General features: G+C 45.1%; 2 protein-coding genes across 8 annotated transcripts in view; one reads left to right on the top strand and one right to left on the bottom strand.

Moving 5' to 3' along the window:
- The first annotated feature begins 8,433 nt into the window (after positions 1-8,433).
- Positions 8,434-9,438, top strand: LOC116417302. The gene has a single exon (XM_031929961.1). It carries the CDS (start codon positions 8,434-8,436, stop codon positions 9,436-9,438), a length of 1,005 nt encoding a protein of 334 aa, XP_031785821.1.
- A 3,882-nt stretch (positions 9,439-13,320) lies between these two features.
- The window catches only part of LOC100115274, a 106,946-nt gene continuing 98,227 nt past the window's right edge, over positions 13,321-22,039 (bottom strand). For 2 of the 7 annotated variants that reach the window (XM_032602027.1, XM_031929985.2), the window contains 10 exons: positions 17,053-17,458; positions 16,903-16,969; positions 16,786-16,827; positions 16,677-16,718; positions 16,561-16,602; positions 16,348-16,486; positions 16,110-16,284; positions 14,863-16,049; positions 14,544-14,677; positions 13,321-14,099 (listed from right to left, as the gene is read on the bottom strand). In XM_032602027.1, coding sequence (XP_032457918.1) covers positions 15,871-16,049; positions 16,110-16,284; positions 16,348-16,486; positions 16,561-16,602; positions 16,677-16,718; positions 16,786-16,827; positions 16,903-16,969; positions 17,053-17,458 — 1,092 coding nt within the window. In that variant the 3' untranslated portion in view covers positions 13,321-14,099; positions 14,544-14,677; positions 14,863-15,870. The remainder of the gene's footprint in view (positions 14,100-14,543; positions 14,678-14,862; positions 16,050-16,109; positions 16,285-16,347; positions 16,487-16,560; positions 16,603-16,676; positions 16,719-16,785; positions 16,828-16,902; positions 16,970-17,052; positions 17,459-22,039) is intronic. The other 5 variants (XM_031929989.2, XM_032602028.1, XM_031929986.2 and 2 more) reach the window with 4 other exon arrangements.

Raw genomic sequence — 22,039 nt, forward strand, 5'->3', positions numbered from 1 at the left:
AAATTTTTCATCGATGAAAACGAATGATCTTTTTATTTTCCCTAATAGATTTAGAAAATGTTGCTCCTGCACAATAAGAGTTACAACTGTCTCAATTAATTCAAATCGCGTATTTTGATCGTTAAGAGTTTTCATAAGATTCCGTAAGTTTTTGTTAATTATTTCAGTATTGCTATTTATCGTTCTGCTAATTTGATTCATGCAACTTATAGATTTACTCAAAACCGAAATATCTTCATTTTGTTGTTTCTCAAAATTTTCCAAATAATTATTAATCTTTTCTAAGTCATCTGAATCTGGATTTCCAAATATATATTTGATCATCTTTCCTACTCCATTTATTAATCCTCTCTTTCTTCTTCCACCGAATGGTGCTATCTCCTGCAGATCTTGATAGATTTCTTGACATAATAATCTTGCTTCCATTAATAGACTTGAGTTCTTGAGTTCTTTTCTTGAGGATAATATGGTGTAGTCAGTCAAAATTCTGCCATAGGTGCGTTTGAGCGACGATGTGTTTATGAAGAAATGTACGTAATGATAATTTTCTATAATTCTTCCAACTCCTTGCTGATAATGAAAGTGTGTCGCATCAGGATTAATTTCATCACTTTTTACGGTTATCGTCGAAATGGCCATAATCATCGCCATCCCCAGGATCGTCATCATTTTCCTGCAAAGAAGAAGCTTTTCTTAATCTCTTTGCGCTCTTTAGATTGTAACGACGTGGTTGTCCGTGTATATAACATTCCAATGAGGGACCTTGTTGTTTCTTAACTAATAACTTTTGATAACGGAGTGCGATTTTATTTCGTTGCTGTTGGTGGGTTTTAACGTATACCTCTCTACTTTCCAACTCATTATTTGAATCATTAGGTAATTTTTGTTTCTCTTTCTGTCTTTTATACAATTCGTCATAGAACGGTAAAATTTCATTTTTCCGTATTTCATTATATTCTTCGGTTATGTCGACTCCAGGTTCGATGACATGCTTATGCAGTTCCTCATATGGTCCATACAGTAGAGTAAACGGTGCAAAATTTGTTGATGAATGAATGCTCTGATTATATATTAGGATTGCTGTAGTCATATGATTCTTTATTGTTTCTCGAGGATTTTTATCGACTAAAATACTTAATTTTTCTCTTAAAGTTGAATGTAATCTCTCTATTGGTCCATTTGACGTGTGTCTATTGATTGTAGTTTGATGATATTCGATTTTGTGTATCCGACAAAATTCTTTAAATACAGCGGAGTTAAATTCACTCCCATTATCCGTAGTAATTTTATCTGGGAAATTGTGATGTGATGCGAAATGCCTCAGTTTGTTTAATACTGTTATAGCATTCCCATCCAATAGATGATAAGCTTGAGCGTATTTCGAAAATATATCAATAATTGTCAGAAACTTTTCTTTTCCAACATGAAAAACGTCCATATGTATGTGCTGTAAGGGCCTATTAGCGATAATGGGTCCATACCTTCCTGTTTCGTAAGGCTTTCTCTCATATTTGTGTTCTAAGCATAGTTCGCATTGGTTAATATAGTTTTGTACGAGCCTATCCATATTTAGTGTATATAACTCTTTCTTAAAATGGGCTATTGTCTCTTGAATTCCATTATGGGTTCTATTATGATATTCTTCAAGTTTCTTCAAAAAATTATTTTTGTCTATTACGGGTGTATAAGTGTTAGTTTTAATCAACTTTAGTTTTTCATTGAAATGTTTTAGCAGTACTCTGTAAGCGATCATTTCCAAATCATCATTTGTAAAGTAAATCCCGTATTGTTTGTCTGGTTTTACGTTTTCATTTAGAAATTTTAATAATTGTGTTTCAGCTTCATCCTTGTTTATCTTTACCATATACTGAATCTTGAGCTTATCTTTATTTACTTTCACATTGTAGTCCCTTCCCGATTTTATTATAATGCTATAATTAAATGCATGAATATTTTTGTCTGTTATAGGCAATGAAAACACTGGATCTTCTACAGCAGTGTGAGCTGTTTCTAGATCATCGCCGGGGCTCTCGTCCACTTCCTCGATTCGGCGCGATGTTATATCCGAGACTTGAGGAATCATTGAAAGTGAGTCATCATTCTCTTCCTGATTATTTATTTCTATTCTGCTTAAGGCGTCAGCTACATAATTTTCACTTCCTTTCTTGTATTTAATCTCATAATCATATTCCTCTAATTTTATTTTCCATCTAATCAAACGTGAATTTGGTGTTTTTAAAGACCAGAGCCAAGTTAGTGGTTTATGATCTGTTTCGATTGTAAATTTCCTCCCGTATATGTATGGTCTAAAATGTCGACACGCCTCGACTATAGCTAGTAGTTCTTTTTCGATGGTCGAATAGTTTTGCTCAGCTGAATTCAGGGTTCGTGAAAAACATGATATGAGGTGTTTATCTTGCGATAGAACGCTACCAATAGCGACATTTGACGCATCAGTTGTGACAGTAAACATATTTGTGAAATCTGGATAAGCTAGTATTGGTGCATTGACGATTAATTCTTTAAGTCTATTGAATGCTTCTATATATTGTCTATCCTCTATGTTTATTTTTTCTTCCTTTTTAAGCGCTTTCGTTAGTGGTTTTGATATTCTAGCGTAGTTTTTTATGAATTTTCTATAAAACCCTGTTAATCCTAGAAACGCTTTAATTTCTTTTTGTGTCCTTGGGATGGGATATTTTACGATGGCCTTGATTTTATCTGGGTTTGGTTTAATTCCTCCTGGTGTAATTATATGTCCCAAAAAAGGTACTTCTTTCCTTAAAAACTCACTCTTATCTAATTGCACTTTCAAACCGTATTCCCGAAGTTCTTCAAATACTAATTTTAGATGTTGTAGATGTTCTTGGAGAGATTTTGAAAATATGACTATATCATCCATGTATACAAAGCAAAATTTGTGTAAATATTTTCTGAGAATTTTGTCCATTAATCGCTGGAATGTAGCTGGTGCATTTTTTAAACCAAAGGGCATACGACGGTATTCGTAGTGTCCATTTTGTACTGTGAATGCTGTCTTCTCTACTGAATCTCGATCAACTGGTATCTGATGGAATCCTTGTGCTAGATCTAATGTTGTAAAATATGCGCATTTTCCTAAATTCTCTAAAATATCGTCCATTCTCGGCAATGGGTATTTATCCTCAATGGTTTTATCATTCAACTTACGATAATCAATAACCATTCTCCATTTCTTCTTTCCACTTGCATCTTGCTTTTTGGGTACTATCCAGACAGGTGATGAATAAGGTGAATTACTTGATTGAATAATTTCGTCATTTAATAATTTTCCCACTTGATCTTGAATAACCTCCTTCAGGTGATATGGATATTTATAACTTTTGACATAAATCGGATTTTCGTCCTTTGTCCTTATTTTATGTGTGACTGCATTTGTGGCTGTTAATTTTTCACACTCATTATAGAAACAGTCTCTAAATTTCTGACACAAAGCTATAATTTTCTCCTTTTCCTCTTCATTCATGTGTTCCGTTCGGATTTGCACTTTTGTCTCTTGATGATTGCTCAGTATAACCATTTTACATTTATCCGGCATATTGTTTAAATAATTAATTTCAAATCTCGGTGTGCTAAATATTTGAGTTCTATAGTTAATATTTGCTTTTAAATTTTGTAGGTCCTTGTGACCTATTAGACAATCATATGTAGAATGCCAAGGAGCAATTAAAAATGTAATTGGTGTATTGTCACCTAACTCTTGCAAAATCGGAAAGGTGAGTGCATGTGTCCCTTGCGTTATTTTATGCAAAGATTTAATTTCGAATTTATATGGAAAAACGTAATTTGAAAATAAATCGTAGGCTACTTTAGGGTTAATAATCGATGATGATGCTCCCGAATCTATTAGTATTTTAAGCGATGGATTTGTAGTTATTATGTGTGGTAGTTCGGGCGAACTGCCTATGTTATTTAAATTTACTATGTTTCTTCGGTTGGATCGGAATCCCGTTGAAAATTTTTCATTTTCTGAATTCTCTTGATTTTCATAATTGTCGTCATTCACGTTAATATCTTCTTGCTCCTCATTGTAAGCATCTTCCTCCGGTTGCTGCTCCTCTTGATAATGCAACTCTTCGGAAATGAAATTCGGTGGTCCGGTACTCCTAAAGAATTTATTCTGAGGGACAAAATTATTTGACCGGTTGCTCTGATTATTATTTGGCCGATTGGTGTTTCTGGTATTAATCGACATCGGTGTCGGTCGATTTTGCTGAATAGGTCGTCCGAAATTATTTGCAAATGTCGGTACAAAATTATTTTGTGCAGTTGCGGGTCTAGGTGCAAATGAAAACGGACTTTTATTTGCTCCAGATTTATTGAACGGACTATTATTTCTCTGATTCATAAACGGGCTTGTACCCTTTGAATTATTGTTTACATTATTGGTTTTTGGTTTACTTTCGCGTTGTCTCGCGAAATTTAAACATGCAGCTTGTTGCTCGTGATTGTCAAGCTTTCTGCATTTTATCAGACAAGCCTCTATATCCGCCAACTCGAAATGTGTAAGATGTGTGTGATACGGCTCTTTTATTCCATTTATAAACGTATTTTTCGCAACATTTTCGTAAAACCTAATCTTCATACTTATCAAGTTACGGTCTTGATTGTTTAAATTTATATGTTCTTTTAGCTTATTTAAACGTTGTTTAATTTCATCAGCATACTTTTCATAATTTTGATTCGATAGTTGAAAACAAGAGCTAAGTTTATTGTATAGCAGGTCCTCCGACCTGGGATCGCTATATCTATTTATTAAGAGATTTTTACAATCATTCCATGTTGCTGGATCATTCGCGACTATTAAATTTAAAGCTTCTCCGCGAATTCTTGATTTAATTAACGCAAATAGCGCTGTATTTAATGCTTCCTCTGCAGTGACTAAATTTTCAACAAATTTATCGCATGTTTGGAGAAAGTGAGAAAGGAGCTTTGTTCCTCCTTCATAAATTGGTATCGCGTCACGCCATATGGCTAACCTCAATTTAAATTGTTCCACTGTGATTTGCTGCGCCATTTTGCTCTCAAATCAGTCGTATTTAGGGATAAGGTAAAGATAGGTGAATAGGGAATTTCAAAGACTTACTCTCTTCTTTGATGATTCCAGGTGAATCTCTGTTCGAAGGTGGGCCTCAAACTTGACGTCCCAAAAGTACTGCGACGAAGGGGTTGAAACACCAGCCGCTTCCTCTCTGATGATTTCCGTCACGGTATTGGAGGAGAATCTCGATTCAGCAGCCTCGCAGTATCCTGTCCGCAGCGCCAGTTAAGTGTACGTATTGCAGAGCGTACGTAGATTCGCAGGTAAGTAATTAAATAAATTGAATATGGATTTGTTCAGATTTATTAATCCGTCTTTACAGCTTGGAAACCCGACAGAGACTGACTCGTTACCAGTGCAAGAGCCTTTTTAAAAGGTTTGTAACTTTGCTTGTTTAATCTTTCCTCCATTGTTCTCCATGCGTGCTCGATGCGTGCTCCGCCGTATGTGCCAACATAAACACCTTATTGTTGCAGGTCTCGAGAAGCCAAAGCGATCGATACGGCATGCAGAAGGCGATCGATAACAAGCGATGAACAAGCGACGACTAATACGGCTCATATAACTCACGCGTGTCGAGGCACGCATGCTCACGAATTGCTCAACGCATGCAGCGCGCGGTGCTGTCATAATGCTGACACATTGCCGGCATGCAAACGTTCGAAAAATCGGCCATGGATCGGCATTTTGTGTCGCCAATGTGCCAACATTTCGTGTCGTCATATTGACAGCACTCGTGCTGAGCACGCGTGCTCGCACTATGCCGCCAACGTGCCGTCCAGCGTGGCGGGAAAAAAATTTTAAAGATTTTTGTCCACGCATGTCGGCACATTGCCTGCACATCGACTGCACGCGTGACGAGCACGCATGCCCCAAAAATGCCCAGCACGTGATGTTATTGGGGAATTCAGAAAAACGTGCCCGCATTTTGCCAGCACGGCGTGCCGGCACATTGTCGACGCGCGTGTCAAACACGGCACGCTTGCATTATGCCGGAATCGTGCTCGGTTCCGTGGCGCGAAAATTTTTGAAATTTATTTTTTCCACACGTGTGGTCACAGTGGCGCCACAACTGCAGCACGCGTGCTCGTCACGCGTGACCCTAAAATGCTCGGCACGGGATGTTATCTGGGATCATGCATGATGGGTGACTATTCTACTTTTATAACTACCGAATTTATAGCAGCCTGCAGGTTTCGCGCCTATATACGAAATAAGCGGCGAATATCGATGTTGTTATCGCGTTGATAATAATTCTGGTTATTGTTTATTACAATAACTCGCAACTTTATTAATATCAACAGCTACTCGCAGTATATAAGGACACAATTGTCCATGACTTGTAACAAGTGTTCGTGGTCGAGTGGTAAAGTGCCAGCCTGCTAACCGAAAGGTTCAGGGTTCGATCCCCGCTCGGATATAATTTTTTTCTTTTTTCTTAATTTAAGTGTCGGCACGATGCTGGCACCGCGTGCTCAGCAAAATGACGGCACGGATGCTGTCGATATGCCAACATGAGATGTGCTCATTATGCCGGCATTTTCAAAATACTTTAATTCGCGAGGAATTCCAGCTTGCGCAGTATGTTGCCATTGTGCCAGCATTATGCGAAGCTGTATGAAAACATTGTGCCTACATTTGTGCATTTTCGGTACCCGGTATATATATATATATATATATATATATATATATATATATATATATGTGGGGACCCATCCTGGTCACCCCCGGAGTCACAGACGCAAGCAGCGCCTCGTCCCTCGACCGGACTTCACTTGACCAGCCGGCCACCGGCTTCCCGCGGCGCCACCTCCGAGCCACCACGATGCGTGGCGATCCGGCGACGCGCTCGAGCTGGCCCGCCATCATTATCAGAGGGACAGAGAGCATCGAGCGTTCGTTCGGGCAACACGCTCGAGAAGAGAGAGAATCTATTTTATACTTCAATAAATCGCATTTTAACCTAGACACGAGTCCGTTCATTACTACAACCTGTTGCGGTGCCTTCAGATCCCGAATCAAGGAGCGCGAAACCCCCTCGTCGTTCCAAAGTGGTGACCCCGACATCGAGCAACAGCGGAGTAACATCAACCGACGCGCACGAGCGGCAGCCATTTTTGGAGCGTGGCGTCGCTTTCTTCAGAACATCGCATCGCAGCAGCATCTTCTCGAGTCACGGAGCCCATCTACAGCCCGGACTCGGGACCTTAGAAAACGTTTTGCACCGGAGGAAAGGCCCATCTACAGCCACCGTCGGTGCGCCCGGCTTCTACGGCCATCTTCACCGAGGACAGCAGTCCAGCCCGGCTTATACGGCCAACCCCGAGGTCGCCCCGCACCAGCCCCTATACAGCGAACGTGCCGGGGTCGCACCTCCCGCTCACCGGCGTACAGCAGCGACAGCAGTCAGCCGCAACCCTCGTCCCGCAGCAACACCGACAAAGACGTAGGTCTCTCGGCAGCCAAGATACGACACCTCCTTTCCTCTTTCTTCTGGAGACCACGCGCGACCCGCGAGTCGCTCCTTTTTTTCGTGCGTTGCGCAGAGGCACTCCGTCGAGTCGCTCTCCTCTTCGCGGAGTGTTTTCTCCCGGTCAAAAAAAAAAAGAGAGAAAAGCTGTCGCAGGCGCATCGCCATCGCAGCCTCGCGCACGCCTTGAGCCGGCATTTTTTTTTTTTTTTTCACACCAACGACCATCTCTCTCTTACGCTCGCACTAAGCACGCTCGCACCTCGCCGCCAAGGTCAAGGTCGCTCGAGCACGCGCTTCTCGCATACAAAACCGCAACGCGCGGCCATTTTGTTTTTTTCTCTTCTCTCTCCTTCGTGCGCGCTCGCCGCCGAGCGTCTCGCGCCGCGATCGAGGCCGCTTGAGCCGCACGCTTCGCGTTTCGTCGCTACGGCGACACACGCCTCTCGTAACTCAGAAGGCAAAACAAAATTCGCTGGCATCACTACGCGCTCGCCGTCGTGCATCTTTGTGCGCATTTCGCAGGCACGCGCGAGCCACGAACCCGCATAGAACCGCTTCGCTGTAAGCGAGCGGCCATCTTTTTTCATTTCTGCGTCGAGCAGCAGCCGCGCGCGCCTCGCTGGCTCCGCTTAAACGCCTCGCGCCCCGCCAGGCGTCTCGCCAGACGCACCTCGCCGTGACACAGCGAGCGCAGCAGATAACCACGCGCTCGCGGGCACGCGCGGAGCTGCGAGCAGCTCGCCGCGCGCTGAATTTTTCGGGCAACTCCGAGGACGAATACATGATTCACACGCCGCCTCGCCCGTCAGCAGAAGCCACGCAGACCGAAGACCAGCGGTCCTCGTGTCAACGAGCGCGACCCGACCAACAACAAGGCAGCATGTTTTCGGAGCAGTCGCTACAGAACGGCCCGCACGCGAATCAACAACAACAACAACAGTTCGGCGCGCCTCTCGAACCGCCGGATAACCGTTATCCTAATTTCGACCTTCGCAACGGTCAAAACGACAAGCGCGAAGTCGACGCTGCTTCGAAGTGCACGCTGCCGCCGTATTGGACATTTAATCCGAGCCTTTGGTTCTCGCAAGCTGAATCGTCTTTTCGCTCCAACAGAGTCACCAGAGACGTCGCGAAGTACGACCTCATCGTGGCAGGCCTGCCGCAAGACGTCGCTCAGGAGGTTTCGGACGTCATCCTCAACCCTCCAGCAGAGCAGCGCTACGAGACCCTGAAAGCAGCCGTCCTGAAGCGTCTCACCGTCTCCGCCGACCACAAGCTCCACCAGCTCCTCAACGAGGTCCAGCTCGGCGACAGGACGCCCTCGCAGCTCTTGCGCTACATGCGCCGCCTCGGAGGATCCACAGTCTCCGACGAGGCCCTGCGCGTTAAATGGCTCGACCTTCTACCATCTCACACGAGCCGTCTCTGCAGAGTGCTCAAGGCACCAGCGCTAGACGAACTAGCTGCACTCGCAGACGAGCTCATCCTCCCGAGCAGCCAGGTCTGCGCAACCTCACGTCCAGTCTCGCCAGTATCCAGCGGCGTCTCCTCAGGCAACGCCACACCTCAGCCAAACCAGGAGCTGACCTCGCTTCGCCTCGCCATGGCCCACATCTCGACGATGCTCCAGCAGCAGTCAATCACACTGCAGTCCATCGCGACCACGCTAGCAGCAGGCCAGCATCAACAACAACGACAGCAGCCCATTCAACAACAGCAACAGCAGCAGCGTGGTCGCTCAGCCACGCGCTCGTCATCTCGCCAGCGGCAGACTCGCTCCACCTCGCCAGCAGCAAACCCAGCATGGTGCTGGTATCACCAGCGCTTCGCGAGCGAGGCCACGCAATGCAGGCCTCCCTGCTCCTACCCAATGCCGGGAAACTAGAAGCGCCGCCGCTCCCTCAGGCAGCTGCGGTTGGCGCCAGCAACGAGCAACGCCTGCACGTCGTCGACCGAACCTCACGACTTAGGTTCCTGGTCGATACCGGCTCGGCAGTCTCATTGCTGCCCCGATCATTCTTCTCACGACCGCTCCAACCCGCCCCACTGAAGCTCAGCGCAGCGAACTCCACTTCCATCGATACATACGGCGCTCATCGCATGGATCTGGACCTGCGCCTGCGCCGGCCCTTCAAGTGGCAATTCATCATCGCAGAAGTCGCAAACCCCATAATAGGCGCAGATTTCCTGGCGCACTTTGGGCTAGTCGTCGACATGCAGCAACGGCGCCTCATCGACCCCGACTCATCCCGCCACGCAACTGGCTCAATTCGTCCGACAGGCACGCACTCGGTCGAAGTCGTCATCTCAGCGGACGTAGCTGAAGGACTCTTCGCCGAACTTCTCCGCAAATACAGCGACTTAGCGACCCCAGGAAGCACGATCATCGCCCTTCCGGGCCTCGACACTCAGCACCACATCGTCACCACCGGACCACCAGCAGCAGCCAAGGCTCGCCGTCTCCTTGGTCCTCGCCTCGAAGCTGCTAAGGCCGAATTCCGGATGCTGATGGAGATGGGGATTGTGAGACTGTCAGACAGCTCCTGGGCTAGTCCCCTTCGTCTCGTATTAAAACCCGACGGCACGTACCGCATAACAGGCGACTACCGACAGCTGAACAGCCGCACCGTGCCAGACCGATACCCTCTGCCAATCATCGAAGATCTGTTGCTCAGCATTGGAGGAAATATTTTCTCAGTGATAGATCTAAAGAAGGCCTTCTACCAGTTGCCGCTCGCACCAGAAGACGCGCACAAGACGGCCATCATTACGCCTTTCGGCCTCTTCGAATTCACGAGGTCCTCGCTGGGCTTGCGCAACGCCGCCCAGTCGCTGCAGCGGGCCATGGACCAGCTGTTGCGCGACCTACCATTCGCCCGAGCATACCTAGACGATATCATCGTCGCTTCAACGAGTGCTGAAGAGCACGCCGAGCACCTCAAGAAACTCTTCGACGTACTACGAGCGGCCAGTATGAAGGTCAACCCAGACAAGTGCATATTAGGAAAGAAGCAGGTGACGTACCTAGGATACGAGGTCTCCGCCGAGGGCTCCAGGCCGCCACAAAACCGAATCGACGCCATCCAAGCTTTCCCGAAGCCCAGCAACACCTCGCAACTCCGACGGTTTCTCGGGCTCATCAATTATTACCGACGGTGCATTCCGGGCGCAGCGCGCCTCCTTGCACCGCTCAACGACCTTCTGCAGCACCTACCACCGAAGAAAAAAAAGGCCTACCCGATTACCTGGACGCCAGCTGCAAAGGACGCCTTCGTCGCGTGCAAGAGCGCGCTCGCCCAGGCAGCTAGAACCACTTTCCTGCGAGACAACGCACCCAGGAGGTTGCTCACCGACGCTTCGGATCACGCCATAGGCGCAGCGCTCGAGCAGCAGGAAATCGACGGCTCCTGGAGGCCCCTTGGCTTCTTCTCGAGGAAGCTCTCCAGCGCAGAACGGAACTACAGCACCTACGACCGGGAGCTCCTCGCAGCCTTCGCAGCAGTAAAGCATTTCAAGGGCATCCTGGAGGGAGGACCCTTCACCCTTCTGACCGACCATAAGCCGCTCACGTACGCAGCTCAGCAGCCGACAGAAAGAGCCTCGCCACGACAAGCACGACAGCTCGACTACATTCTGCAATTCCAGGTCTCATTGGCGTACACCAAGGGCCCTGACAACGTCGCAGCAGATGCGCTCTCCAGGGTCGAAGCAATCGACATGCCGGCCAGCCTGGACCTGGCGACCCTGGCGAAACATCAGGCAACAGACGCGGACCTCCCGCACATCCTCGGCTCACCAGCACCATCGCTCACGCTCCGGCCTCTCACCTTCGGCAACGACGTGCTGCACTGCGCCACCGACAACAATCTGGTACGTCCTTACATCCCCCGGAGGCTCCGGAAGACCGTGTTCGACGTCACGCACGGTCTTTCGCATCCGAGCATCCGGGCTACCATCAGACAGATCAGCGCCAAATACGTCTGGCCCAGCATGCGCAAGGACATCGCGCGCTGGGCCCGCACATGCGTGCCTTGCCAACAATCGAAGGTGAGCCGCCACAACCGCGCAGCCCTGGGAGATTTCGACGCCCCGGATGCGCGCTTCAACCATCTCCACCTGGACATCGTCAAACTGCCTCTCCACTCGGGGATGCAGTACTGCCTGACGATCATCGATCGTTTCTCCAGGTGGCCAGAAGCCATCCCGATGCCAGATCAGCAGGCCTCTACCACCGCACGAGCCTTTTTCGACCGATGGATCAGCGTCTACGGCACACCGCTAACCATCACGACAGACCAGGGCGCGCAGTTCGAGGCTGCGCTCTTCGCAGAGCTGGCGCGCATCATCGGAGCCGACAGGGTGCGCACCACCCCCTATCACCCGCAATCGAACGGCATGGTCGAGAGGTTCCACCGCACGCTTAAAGGCGCCCTGATGTGCTGCGCCCCGACGCCTTGGCCCACCGCGCTCCCAGCAGTGCTGCTCGGTTTGCGCTCCACCTTCAAAGAGGATCTACAGGCCTCGCCAGCAGAGATGTTGTTCGGGACGACGCTGCGACTGCCAGGCGACTTCTTCGTCCCGTCATCGCATCCAGGAGTCAACGCTTCTGCCTTCGTCGTCGAGCTCAGGACTCTAATGCAGAAGCTGCGCGCGGTTCCCGGCTCTAGGCACGCCGCACCGCAAGCGCCCTTCTTCCACCCAGACCTACGTACCTGCAAGTATGTTTTCAGGCGAGTCGAGACCGTAAGGAGGACTCTCGAGCCCCCGTACTCTGGCCCTTACAAGGTACTGGAGCGCCTCAACAACAGGGTCTACCGCATCGAGATCAACGGCCAGTCCAAGGCCATCTCCACGGCTTCGCTGAAGCCGGCCTTCATCGAGTCGGCGGATCGAGAGGACTCTCCGCTGCCCGCGCCACTTCCGCCGCGGGCGGACCGAGTCCGCTCTCCGCCGGCCTCACCGAGCGCCGCTTCGCCGAAGCCAACGGACCAAGAGGACTCTCCGTTGGCCTCTTCTGGTCAGGCTGCACCTGCGTCGGCGGATCGAGGGCCCCCTCCGTCGGCCTCCCCGCAGCCAGCTTCGCCGAGCGCGCGGCCTGTACAGGCGCCAGCCCCGGCAGCTCCCAACTCACAGCCAGCGCCCCAGCCTGCCTCGACGCAGGCCTCGACGGAACCAGCACAGCTGGCAGCGCCCGCTCCGGAGGCCCAGTCTCCACACCAGCACGCCTCGCAGCCGCTCCAGGCGCAGGCCTCGCCAACACCACCGGGCCTGCCACCTTCGTCAGCACGAGCGAGCCGAGACAACTCCCTCAACAGGCAACCTACCCGAGTCTCGTTCCTCCTCAAGCCGTTCGTCACTGGCGGGGGAGTAGCTGTGGGGACCCATCCTGGTCACCCCCGGAGTCACAGACGCAAGCAGCGCCTCGTCCCTCGACCGGACTTCACTTGACCAGCCGGCCACCGGCTTCCCGCGGCGCCACCTCCGAGCCACCACGATGCGTGGCGATCCGGCGACGCGCTCGAGCTGGCCCGCCATCATTATCAGAGGGACAGAGAGCATCGAGCGTTCGTTCGGGCAACACGCTCGAGAAGAGAGAGAATCTATTTTATACTTCAATAAATCGCATTTTAACCTAGACACGAGTCCGTTCATTACTACAACCTGTTGCGGTGCCTTCAGATCCCGAATCAAGGAGCGCGAAACCGTCTCGTCGTTCCAAATATATATATATATATATATATATAAATAAAACCTCTGAAAATTCACTGTAATAAAATTATTTTTTATTAATATCAAGTAAACAAATTTAAATAAAGATAAAAAATACAATTATAATAAATAAGCGCAAGAGCAATAAAATCAGTTAATTAATATCACGCCATATATAATACGAAGTACATTATAACAATCGTTAAGTATAAGACAGTTGTTAGTGTGAGTGTTTTGATAAACATTATAAGAGGAACATCCTAAAAAAGCCGATGAAAAGACGTATAAGAATATTTTTAAGACCTTGTAATTGAAATGCTATTTAACCTAGAGATCTGGAATTCTGTACAGGGACTTTAGATAACATAACAAAGCTAGTCAGATTATGATTTTGTTGTACCTGTTATAACGTTCATCTTAACACCTGCATGCGCTTAGCCAGAATAAGTCTGTAATTTCTTATAATAATTAATGAAGTGAATCTCTTGGCTGTAGAGACTATTGTATTTTTTATTCTTATTCGATTTTTTACTATAAAAATATATATCGCCTTTGTATAATAGTCAGTGCATATAAAGAATAGGCAAACTTAAATAAAAGTTAAAAGATCACTTTATCATTCATTGTAAGAATCATAGGCTTTTTTTGTCTAAACGCGTGTGGATGTTCAGGCTCGAAGAGATCTTAGATTAACTAGCCTACTCCCTTACATGCTAATCCCTAATAATTTTTCTTCCCCGCACAAGACTTGCACTAGCTTTTAGTAGACACTTTACTTCTGTGTTGCGCATCAAGAGAGACATGGCGGGTACATACCACATGCACAGCCACAGTTACCTGCACAAAAAATAGGTATAGGTAAATAAGACTAGAGAATATTGTAATTTCTGCTGAGACTGCTTGACAATCCTTATGAAAAATCAGAGTCGCAACCTCAAAAGCCGGAGGTGAAGGTACAGGTAAACTTTTGACAAGGATCAAGTTACCTAAAACTGACACGGTAAATAGTTTTGTGATGAAAATGACACTTATATTCGAAATTTCAGACCTATTAAAATGGCATGATGAACATTGTTTTGTCTTCGACTGGCGAACATTGCTATGAGCAAGTTTATCATGCAATTTTAATAGATTGAAAAGTACATACCCTGCCAGTTAACTTGATTCTCTTAGCAAGTTTACCTGTATTAGCAGCACCGGAATTTTAGTTTGCAAAGTATAATTTTTAAGAAGGATTGTTAAGCAGTCTGATAATATTTATACTTGTTTAACAATAATGACCTAAAAAATGCTTTGCGTAGTCTTCTTACAGAGCTGGTGTATCCGAAGAGGCTGATTATATTCCCCACTACAACAACCGATATGGGCTCCAGGTGATCCAAATATGAACACCTTCTATTCAAAACCTTTCAAACCTGTAAATACAAATGCATTATAATAGACGCACTTGAGCAATAATTGACTGAAGTATAATAACTGAAAAGATAATTCATATTATTTTATATATGCAGTTAAAGACTTTATGTAAAAAATATTAGTACACCTAACAAATCAATTAATACATGAATTAAAAATTAGTATAGAATAAAATTTACTTTACCTGGTGTATGACTGCAGGAAGTGGCTGCGTAGAGTTCTGTAGTCCCTGAATCTCCACAGGTACTCCGCCGTAACAAAATAAAATCAAAGACAAAAATAATAAGGGATTTAAGATATTATAGATAAGCATAGGATAAAAATTACCTTTAATTTCGCTACTTACAGGCAAATTTTTGTTCCAGTATCTGCAAAGAATTTTTTTATGGTTTAGGGTGAGAAAGGCCCCGACCTCGCCCAACTCTGTAAGGCCCAGCCAACAGCGATCAGCCCCTCCAACGCTCTCTTACATTTCTAAAAAGTAATGAACTGAAATGAATGAATTTATAAATCTAATATTTAATTTTGAATTTCAAAAAACAAATTAAAAGCTACGTTAAAAAATAAAAAAAAAATGTAAAAGAGCCTTTAGATAAAAAAATATACATAAAACACTACTGTTCAATAAATAAATAATCAAAAAGATGGAAATTTATGTGTATTACTTTATCATGCTGTAAGGAGAATTATTTAAAATAAAAGAAATGTATAAGAAAAACAAATGATTAACTCATCCCTCAAATCCTCTTCATTACGGCTCGGCAAACAAGTCGCAGCTTAATGGGTCGTCGTCGTCATTGTTGCATTGATCTTCTTGATTTTCGATGAATCCATTCCAATAATTTTCCTCGTCCTCGTTTTGGTGCTTTTCTTCTTTCTTCAATCTCTCCTGAGATTTTTCTTCGAACTCGTCCTCGTTATTTTCCCCTTTTTCTTCCTCTTCTTCTTCCTCTTCGTCTTCCTCTTCTTCTTCCTCCTCGTTCTCCCCCTGTTCCTCTTCCGATTTCTCTTCATTGTCCTGGATCTCGTCAGCGTACTGGTCCTCGTCCTCCTCATCATTATTGGCAGGTTCCAATTGCCTGGGTGGGAGGGGATCTCCGTAGTCCTCGTTGCTCTGCAGCCGGTTGTTCAGCTCGTCTTGCGGTTCATTGAGGACACGATTGTTGATCGGCAAATGGACACGAACACCGCGTCATTGTGGAGGCTGCCGTGGCTGCTGAGCGTTTGCAGGACCGTTTCTACTACCATTTTGTGCAGCAGCTCTCTTTCGGCGATACGCTTCCTTGGCATTCTTAATTGCCTTCGTCATGGCAGTGGCGAATTTGTCTTTTGTGGGCTTCTCTAAAGCGTCCTTGTTGAGATTTATTACAGCTGTAAAATAAAAAGGTAATAGGAATTATATGAATCGCAAGTAATTCGAAGTATGCGTACCTTCGCAAGCACGCGCAAAACGAGTCGACATTAGAGACACCTTGACATCGTCGATTCTGGAGCCAAGCCAGGACAGATTACGGAAGAGGTCGGCGTCGAATTCAAAGCAGTTTTTAAAATAAAAGTTAGCTTCGTCGCAGAGATTGGCACCTCCCAGGTAGGCGAGATAGTTGACCTACAACAAGTTTTTTCAATATAATACTAATGATTTATTAATTAGAAGAACACGGATACTCACGACATCGTCATACAGCTCCTCATTCGAATTGTTAAATTCAAGCAGATCTGCAATCAACTTAAAAGGGAAGCAGGCAGGTCTTCTTCTAGCCTTAGGGGAGTTTCTTTTCGTCATGTCCTTGAGCATCTTCAACATGGATCTAAAAAGTAAAATTAGTCGATAATTTGCAATTATCGTTTCGATTGCAAAATTCAACCATAAATGTCAACTTACTCTTGCATTTCCTCCATCCGCTTTGTTCTATCGTCCAATGATCTAAAATCAAAAGTATTAATGTAAAATAAAATATATTACACTTAAGTTTAAATTAATATAAACGTAGATTTTACTTGACCGAATTCTCAAGGGATATGAGTGGGTTGTTGATGGTGCTGTAACAAAAAATAAATGAATAAAATAAATTTATAGCAAGAAATAAAATTATGCAAAGTATATTACGTATTTGTTTCTTTAACGTTGATGATTCTTCTGTTGAGCGAACTAAAATGTCGAATAAAAGAATTGAATTATTAAAAAAACAAGTTTGAACTGTGGATCATTAAATTTGTTACTTACTTAATCTTCTCCGTCAATTCGATGGTCGACGACGATGCGCCCAATTGAGAAATTGTATCGTGTTGCGCTGAAATGTAACAGAAGAATAAATTAGTGGTAGCGTAGCAAAATAATATAAATAATATTTTATTTAACAATAGTAATTTTTACTCATACTTCTCCGCTGCAAATCAATGTTGGTCAATGCAGTTTCAGGCTTCTTAATCTTTTTAACAACTGAGACTGGTGTTGATCTCGGAGCTGTGAGATTAATCTTTGGCCTCTTCGGTGGCGGTGCTTCCTGAAGTTGCTGGGATGTTCCAGCTTTTGGCTGCGAATGAGCCGAATATTTATGCATTGGCCTCTTTGGCGGCGGTGCTTCCAGCAACTGCTGGGATGCCCCAGGTATTGGCGTCGAATGAGCCAGAGGTTGTGGCCGCTTCTTTATTTTCTTCTTTGTTAAGGAAGGGACCAACAGTGACTGAGAGCCTTCCAAGAGGATCATCTTTCTGCTAAGATTTTCTGCAGCAGCAGCTACAGAAAGTCCTCCGATGTTCTTTTTGGCCTTGCCGTTCATCTACGATGATAATGTATGTTTGTACTAGTGTGTAAAATTAGCTATAAAATAGTACAGTCGTACATTATTACACGTGTAAAGTAAATTATTGTATAGCAGGGCGTATGCCATGCAATGCTATAAAAGTAATTTGCGATCTGCGTAGAAATAATTTTAACAACGACGAAACGTTCGGTGCTACATTCTTTAGTTGGATCTTCTTTCGACCAGTACGGCATTAAAAAAAATTTCCCTGCGATTTGATTGAGACTAACGTAAATCAATTCTGAGCTTAATAACGAACAAAGATAAACACCAATGGCAGATGAGCGACACGGAAGATCAAAGAAATCGTCAATTTTTGTAAATTGTTTTAAAAGAAAATAGCATCCATTATTACGTTCTATAATATTTTGAATAATAGCTATGGGACCGTTTCGAAGAACAATTGCGCTATCCTGTCGAAGTATTGACAAATAAATCGACCATGTAAGGACTTTACTATATTGACAATAATTGTAATCGTCGACTGGTCGAGTAGGACCTTTTACGTGCTTTGCAATGAACTTTAGTCTGGATGGATCGACGAGTACTTTACTCTGCGTATGGCAATTTTCCGCGTTCCTATTAGCAATCTGTTGCAAATGCTGACTCGGTTTCCTACACATTTTGCGACAATACGTCATATTGTTTTCGTAGGGAAATGCTGAAAACGAATCTAACGGACCAAAGGATCTAACATCGTCGGGGAGATGTAAAAGAGCATGAACGTTATATGAAAGAAATTCTACGCCATAAACGTCGGAAGAAGTTTCGTTAAAGAGTTTGATGCAATTGTCTGCAAAATCAATAGATTGGATCGTGTGTCCAGGATCTACTAGAATTCTGATCGCAGTGTGAAGAAGGAGAAAATGACTGAACACAGCATCGTTTACCAATCCGTAAAAAATAACCGGCCCACTGTACAGAAGTATCTGTCTTTGCTCAGTGGCTTTAAACTTGCCATGCTTCGCAATATTGGTAGGCTTCCGAGCAAAATCTCTTGGACAGTACATTTTAACTATTTCAAGCCGGCGATCTAGAGCTTGTAGATGACTCTTGTTTGATATTTTCGATGATTTTATGAACCTGCCATCTATTACTCCTTACAAAATTTTTTCCATTACGCCAAGACACACTAAGTGCATATAATCAAATACCGTACCGGAAACTATATTGAAATGAAGCGAAGCAAGTGGGCATTCTATACAATTGTGGTGATCCGTATCTACCATTAAAGAATATTCATTCTCTGTACGAAGCCTATGATCCGTTCCTTTATACACCATAACTCCAGCTCGAACACACTCCCCTCTAACCCAGCATCTTGAACAAGGAGCACGAGAATTGTGCCACGTGGCGAGCATGGTGTGCCAGCACGCCGTGACCGCTCTGTACCGTCAGTGTGCTGTCATAGTATGTCGCCGCAGAGCCGACATTCCGTGACTGCCCTGTGCCGCCAATGTGCCTTCCCGCGTGTAGAGCTTCAAGCTCTGGCAATATGACGGCACATCGACAGCACGCATGCTCCACAAACGTGTTAGCACTGGGAAAGCACACGGATGGCACGTCGTGCTTAACACTCAATATGCACTTTTATACGGGCTAATAAATATAAATATACACAGATAATAAGAAAATATAATATATTTATCTTTATCATCTACATTTCACTGATATTTTTGGTATATATGGAATTATATACATGTATCAGCATTTTCGCGCCAATTGTACACGTTCGCCCCGCCATTACATCAGCCCTCGCGCCATTTGCAGTCTAGCCTTCGCATCGAAAGCACGAGCTTACGACGCTCGCATCCACGCAAAATTATAATTAATAAATCTAAAATACTGCGACGTTGCAAACGTCGCAGCCGCGTCGATACGAGGAATCTCGTTCGATGCGGCCAAGCTCTGAGTGCGCGGAAGAAACAAGCGAGTTGGATTGTTGTTGTCGGTGCCAGCCTGACCTCGAGTTCGAGGAACGGGCCGGCTAACCGTCCACGTTAGCGCGAGAGTGAGCATCGTTGGCGCGAGAGTGAGCCTCGACGGCGCGCGCGCTGATTGGTCCTCCGCATGTCGCGAGCCAATCAGTGGGCGCCGATGTGCGACTCGCTATCCGCGCGGACTGCCAGCCAATCAGGCGCGAGGAAGATGCGCGGGCCCGACGAGCGCGAGTGGAGAGTGAGCGCGAGAACGAGCGGGAAATCGGGGAGTTCTCTCACGACTGTCGACGGAGTACGTCGACGTGCGAGAGAGATACGTGGCCTCCTCTGTTGCGAGGAGAATCGGGAGAGTCTCCCGAGGTTGTGCAAGTGTGTGAGAGTGTGAGAGAGTCATAGGTGCAGCGCGTTGGCACGAGCAAGTGCCGACACCCGGACGAGCCAGCAACCATCCGCACGAGAGGAAGGAAGCTAGCCAGTCCGCCATCATTGTCCGGAGGACCAGAGCAACCAGCAGCCTTGGCGTGGGAGAGCCGAGGAAGCTAGCCGTCACCAGGTCCACGAGAGTCAGGGAGGCGCCGGCGGGAGCACCGACGGACGTCCACCAGGGAGAGAGCGAGTAAGAAAGTATTAGAGAGAGAGAGAGAGAGAAAGAGATAGAGAGAGAGAGAGAGAGATCCGAGAGTGAGACGAGTGTGGTGCGGGCACACTAGAGAGAGAGAGAGAGAACTCGAGAGACCAGGGTGTTGGTGTACAGTGCGGGCGCACACCAAGACGTCTTCTGCGCGAGGCGTCTGGCCAGCGCACGCGAGAGAGAGAGAGAGAGAGAGAGAGAGAGAGAGAGAGAGAGAGAGAGAGAACAGTGCGAGGAGACGCGTGTGCGTGAGATAGAGACAGCGCAAGACCCTATAGCTGCGCGGCTGCAGCAGGTCGGGCTTGCCACAAGCGGGAGGCATAGCCCGCGCGCGCGCGCGAGAGAGAGAGAGAGAGAGAGAGAGAGAGAGAGAGAGAGAGAGAGAGAGAGAGAGAGAGAGTCAGCCGTCAGCGGACTGGACCTGGGCCTGTGGCCAGCCGTCTGCTGCACGAGCGTGGCTCGTGTTTAAGCGTCCCAGTGTAAGCCCTGCGTGGCTAAACTGTGCGCGGGAGGCACTACAGCCACCGTATTGTAGGGAAGGGCTGGGCGAAATACATGTGCAATAAAACTTAACCATTGTGTGTGATCATTTTCCCCTCTCCCTAGCGTTCTCCCAAACGTGATGATCGCGGTCAAATCCTACGTTTAGAAAAATCCTAGTGCATGCGAGGCTCTAGGTGTTGCGCACCTGTGTTGGGAGGCACAGCGTCGCAATACTAGTACCTGTGTGACTTGTGGTGTAGCAGCTGGCAAGACTTGCAAAAAGGCATTTTTACAAAATTTGCAGCTTTTGAGAAGTGCAAAAAATCGCAGCTTTTGGGGAGTGCATCGGAACTGGGAAAACATCGACCAGAAGCGTAAAAGTTATCTTCAAATTATTTACTTTTCATCAATCCTTTCTGTCATTCATTCATAGTTTTTTTATAATATTTCGATGTATAACTAATTAAGACGTGTCGAGCCTGCACCGTAAAGTATGCAAATTTGAAAAATAACCTTATTTTATTTACATTATTACACACACACACAGAACCACACACAGCGTGTGTTATGTACAGACTCTATCGCTAATATAATTTCATAATTAATTTGTTGTGTTCCTATAAACAATAGTTTTTTCGGTGAAAAATTTTTTAACTTTTTAAACTAACCTTTCTTTTTTAGCCTCTAATTTACTCATTTTGTTTAGCAACTGTATTAATTATCGTAAAAGCTATATTTTATATTCTTTTTTATAAATAATTATTTACTTATAACATATAGGTGCGTGTGTATAGGGACTCTGGTATCACCAATAAAATTTTAAAATAATTTGTAGTGCCTATATATATATATATATATATCAATCGTTTTCTTTCCGTGAAAAATTTTTTAACTTTTGAAACTAATCTTTCTTTAGCCATTTTCTTCATTGTGTTTAGCCAGCTGTATTTTAATTATCATAAAAACGAATTTTATATTCTCTTCTATAAATAATTATTAATTAATAACGTATAGGTGTGTGTGTGTGTGTGTATACTTGCCATCGGGGCGCTATCGCGCACCTTGATAGAGACTCTGATATCGCCGATATAATTTTAAAATAATTTGTGGTGCTTTTATAAATCATAATTTATATTAGTATTTTTCCGTGAAATAAATTCATTAACATTTAAAACTAACCTTAATTTAGCCACTTTATTTTGTTTAGCAGCTGTATAATATTTAATTATCATAAAAGCTACATTTCTTATTAAATAATTATTAAATTTTTCTACTAACCTTACTGTATATAATTATTTACGCTTAAGGGGCGGTCGGGGGTAAAATCATCCCTAGTTTTAAGTTTAATGAATCATTCAACTGAAAGAAAATTTAAATCAGACATTTAAATTTTTTTCTTCTTTGCCTTTTATTCATTTTGTTGTGGCATTTGTATTAATTATAGAATTTATTTGTTTCCTTTGATTGAAAAATTATTTTAATTTTAATTAATGTAATTTTTGT

This window comes from Nasonia vitripennis (genome assembly GCF_009193385.2).
Source record: "Nasonia vitripennis strain AsymCx chromosome 4 unlocalized genomic scaffold, Nvit_psr_1.1 chr4_random0007, whole genome shotgun sequence".
NCBI lineage: Eukaryota > Metazoa > Arthropoda > Insecta > Hymenoptera > Pteromalidae > Nasonia > Nasonia vitripennis.

Bases quoted from the DNA above. Each gene is read 5' to 3' on its own strand.
- LOC116417302 (XM_031929961.1), top strand. From the start codon at position 8,434: ATGTTTTCGGAGCAGTCGCTACAGAACGGCCCGCACGCGAATCAACAA.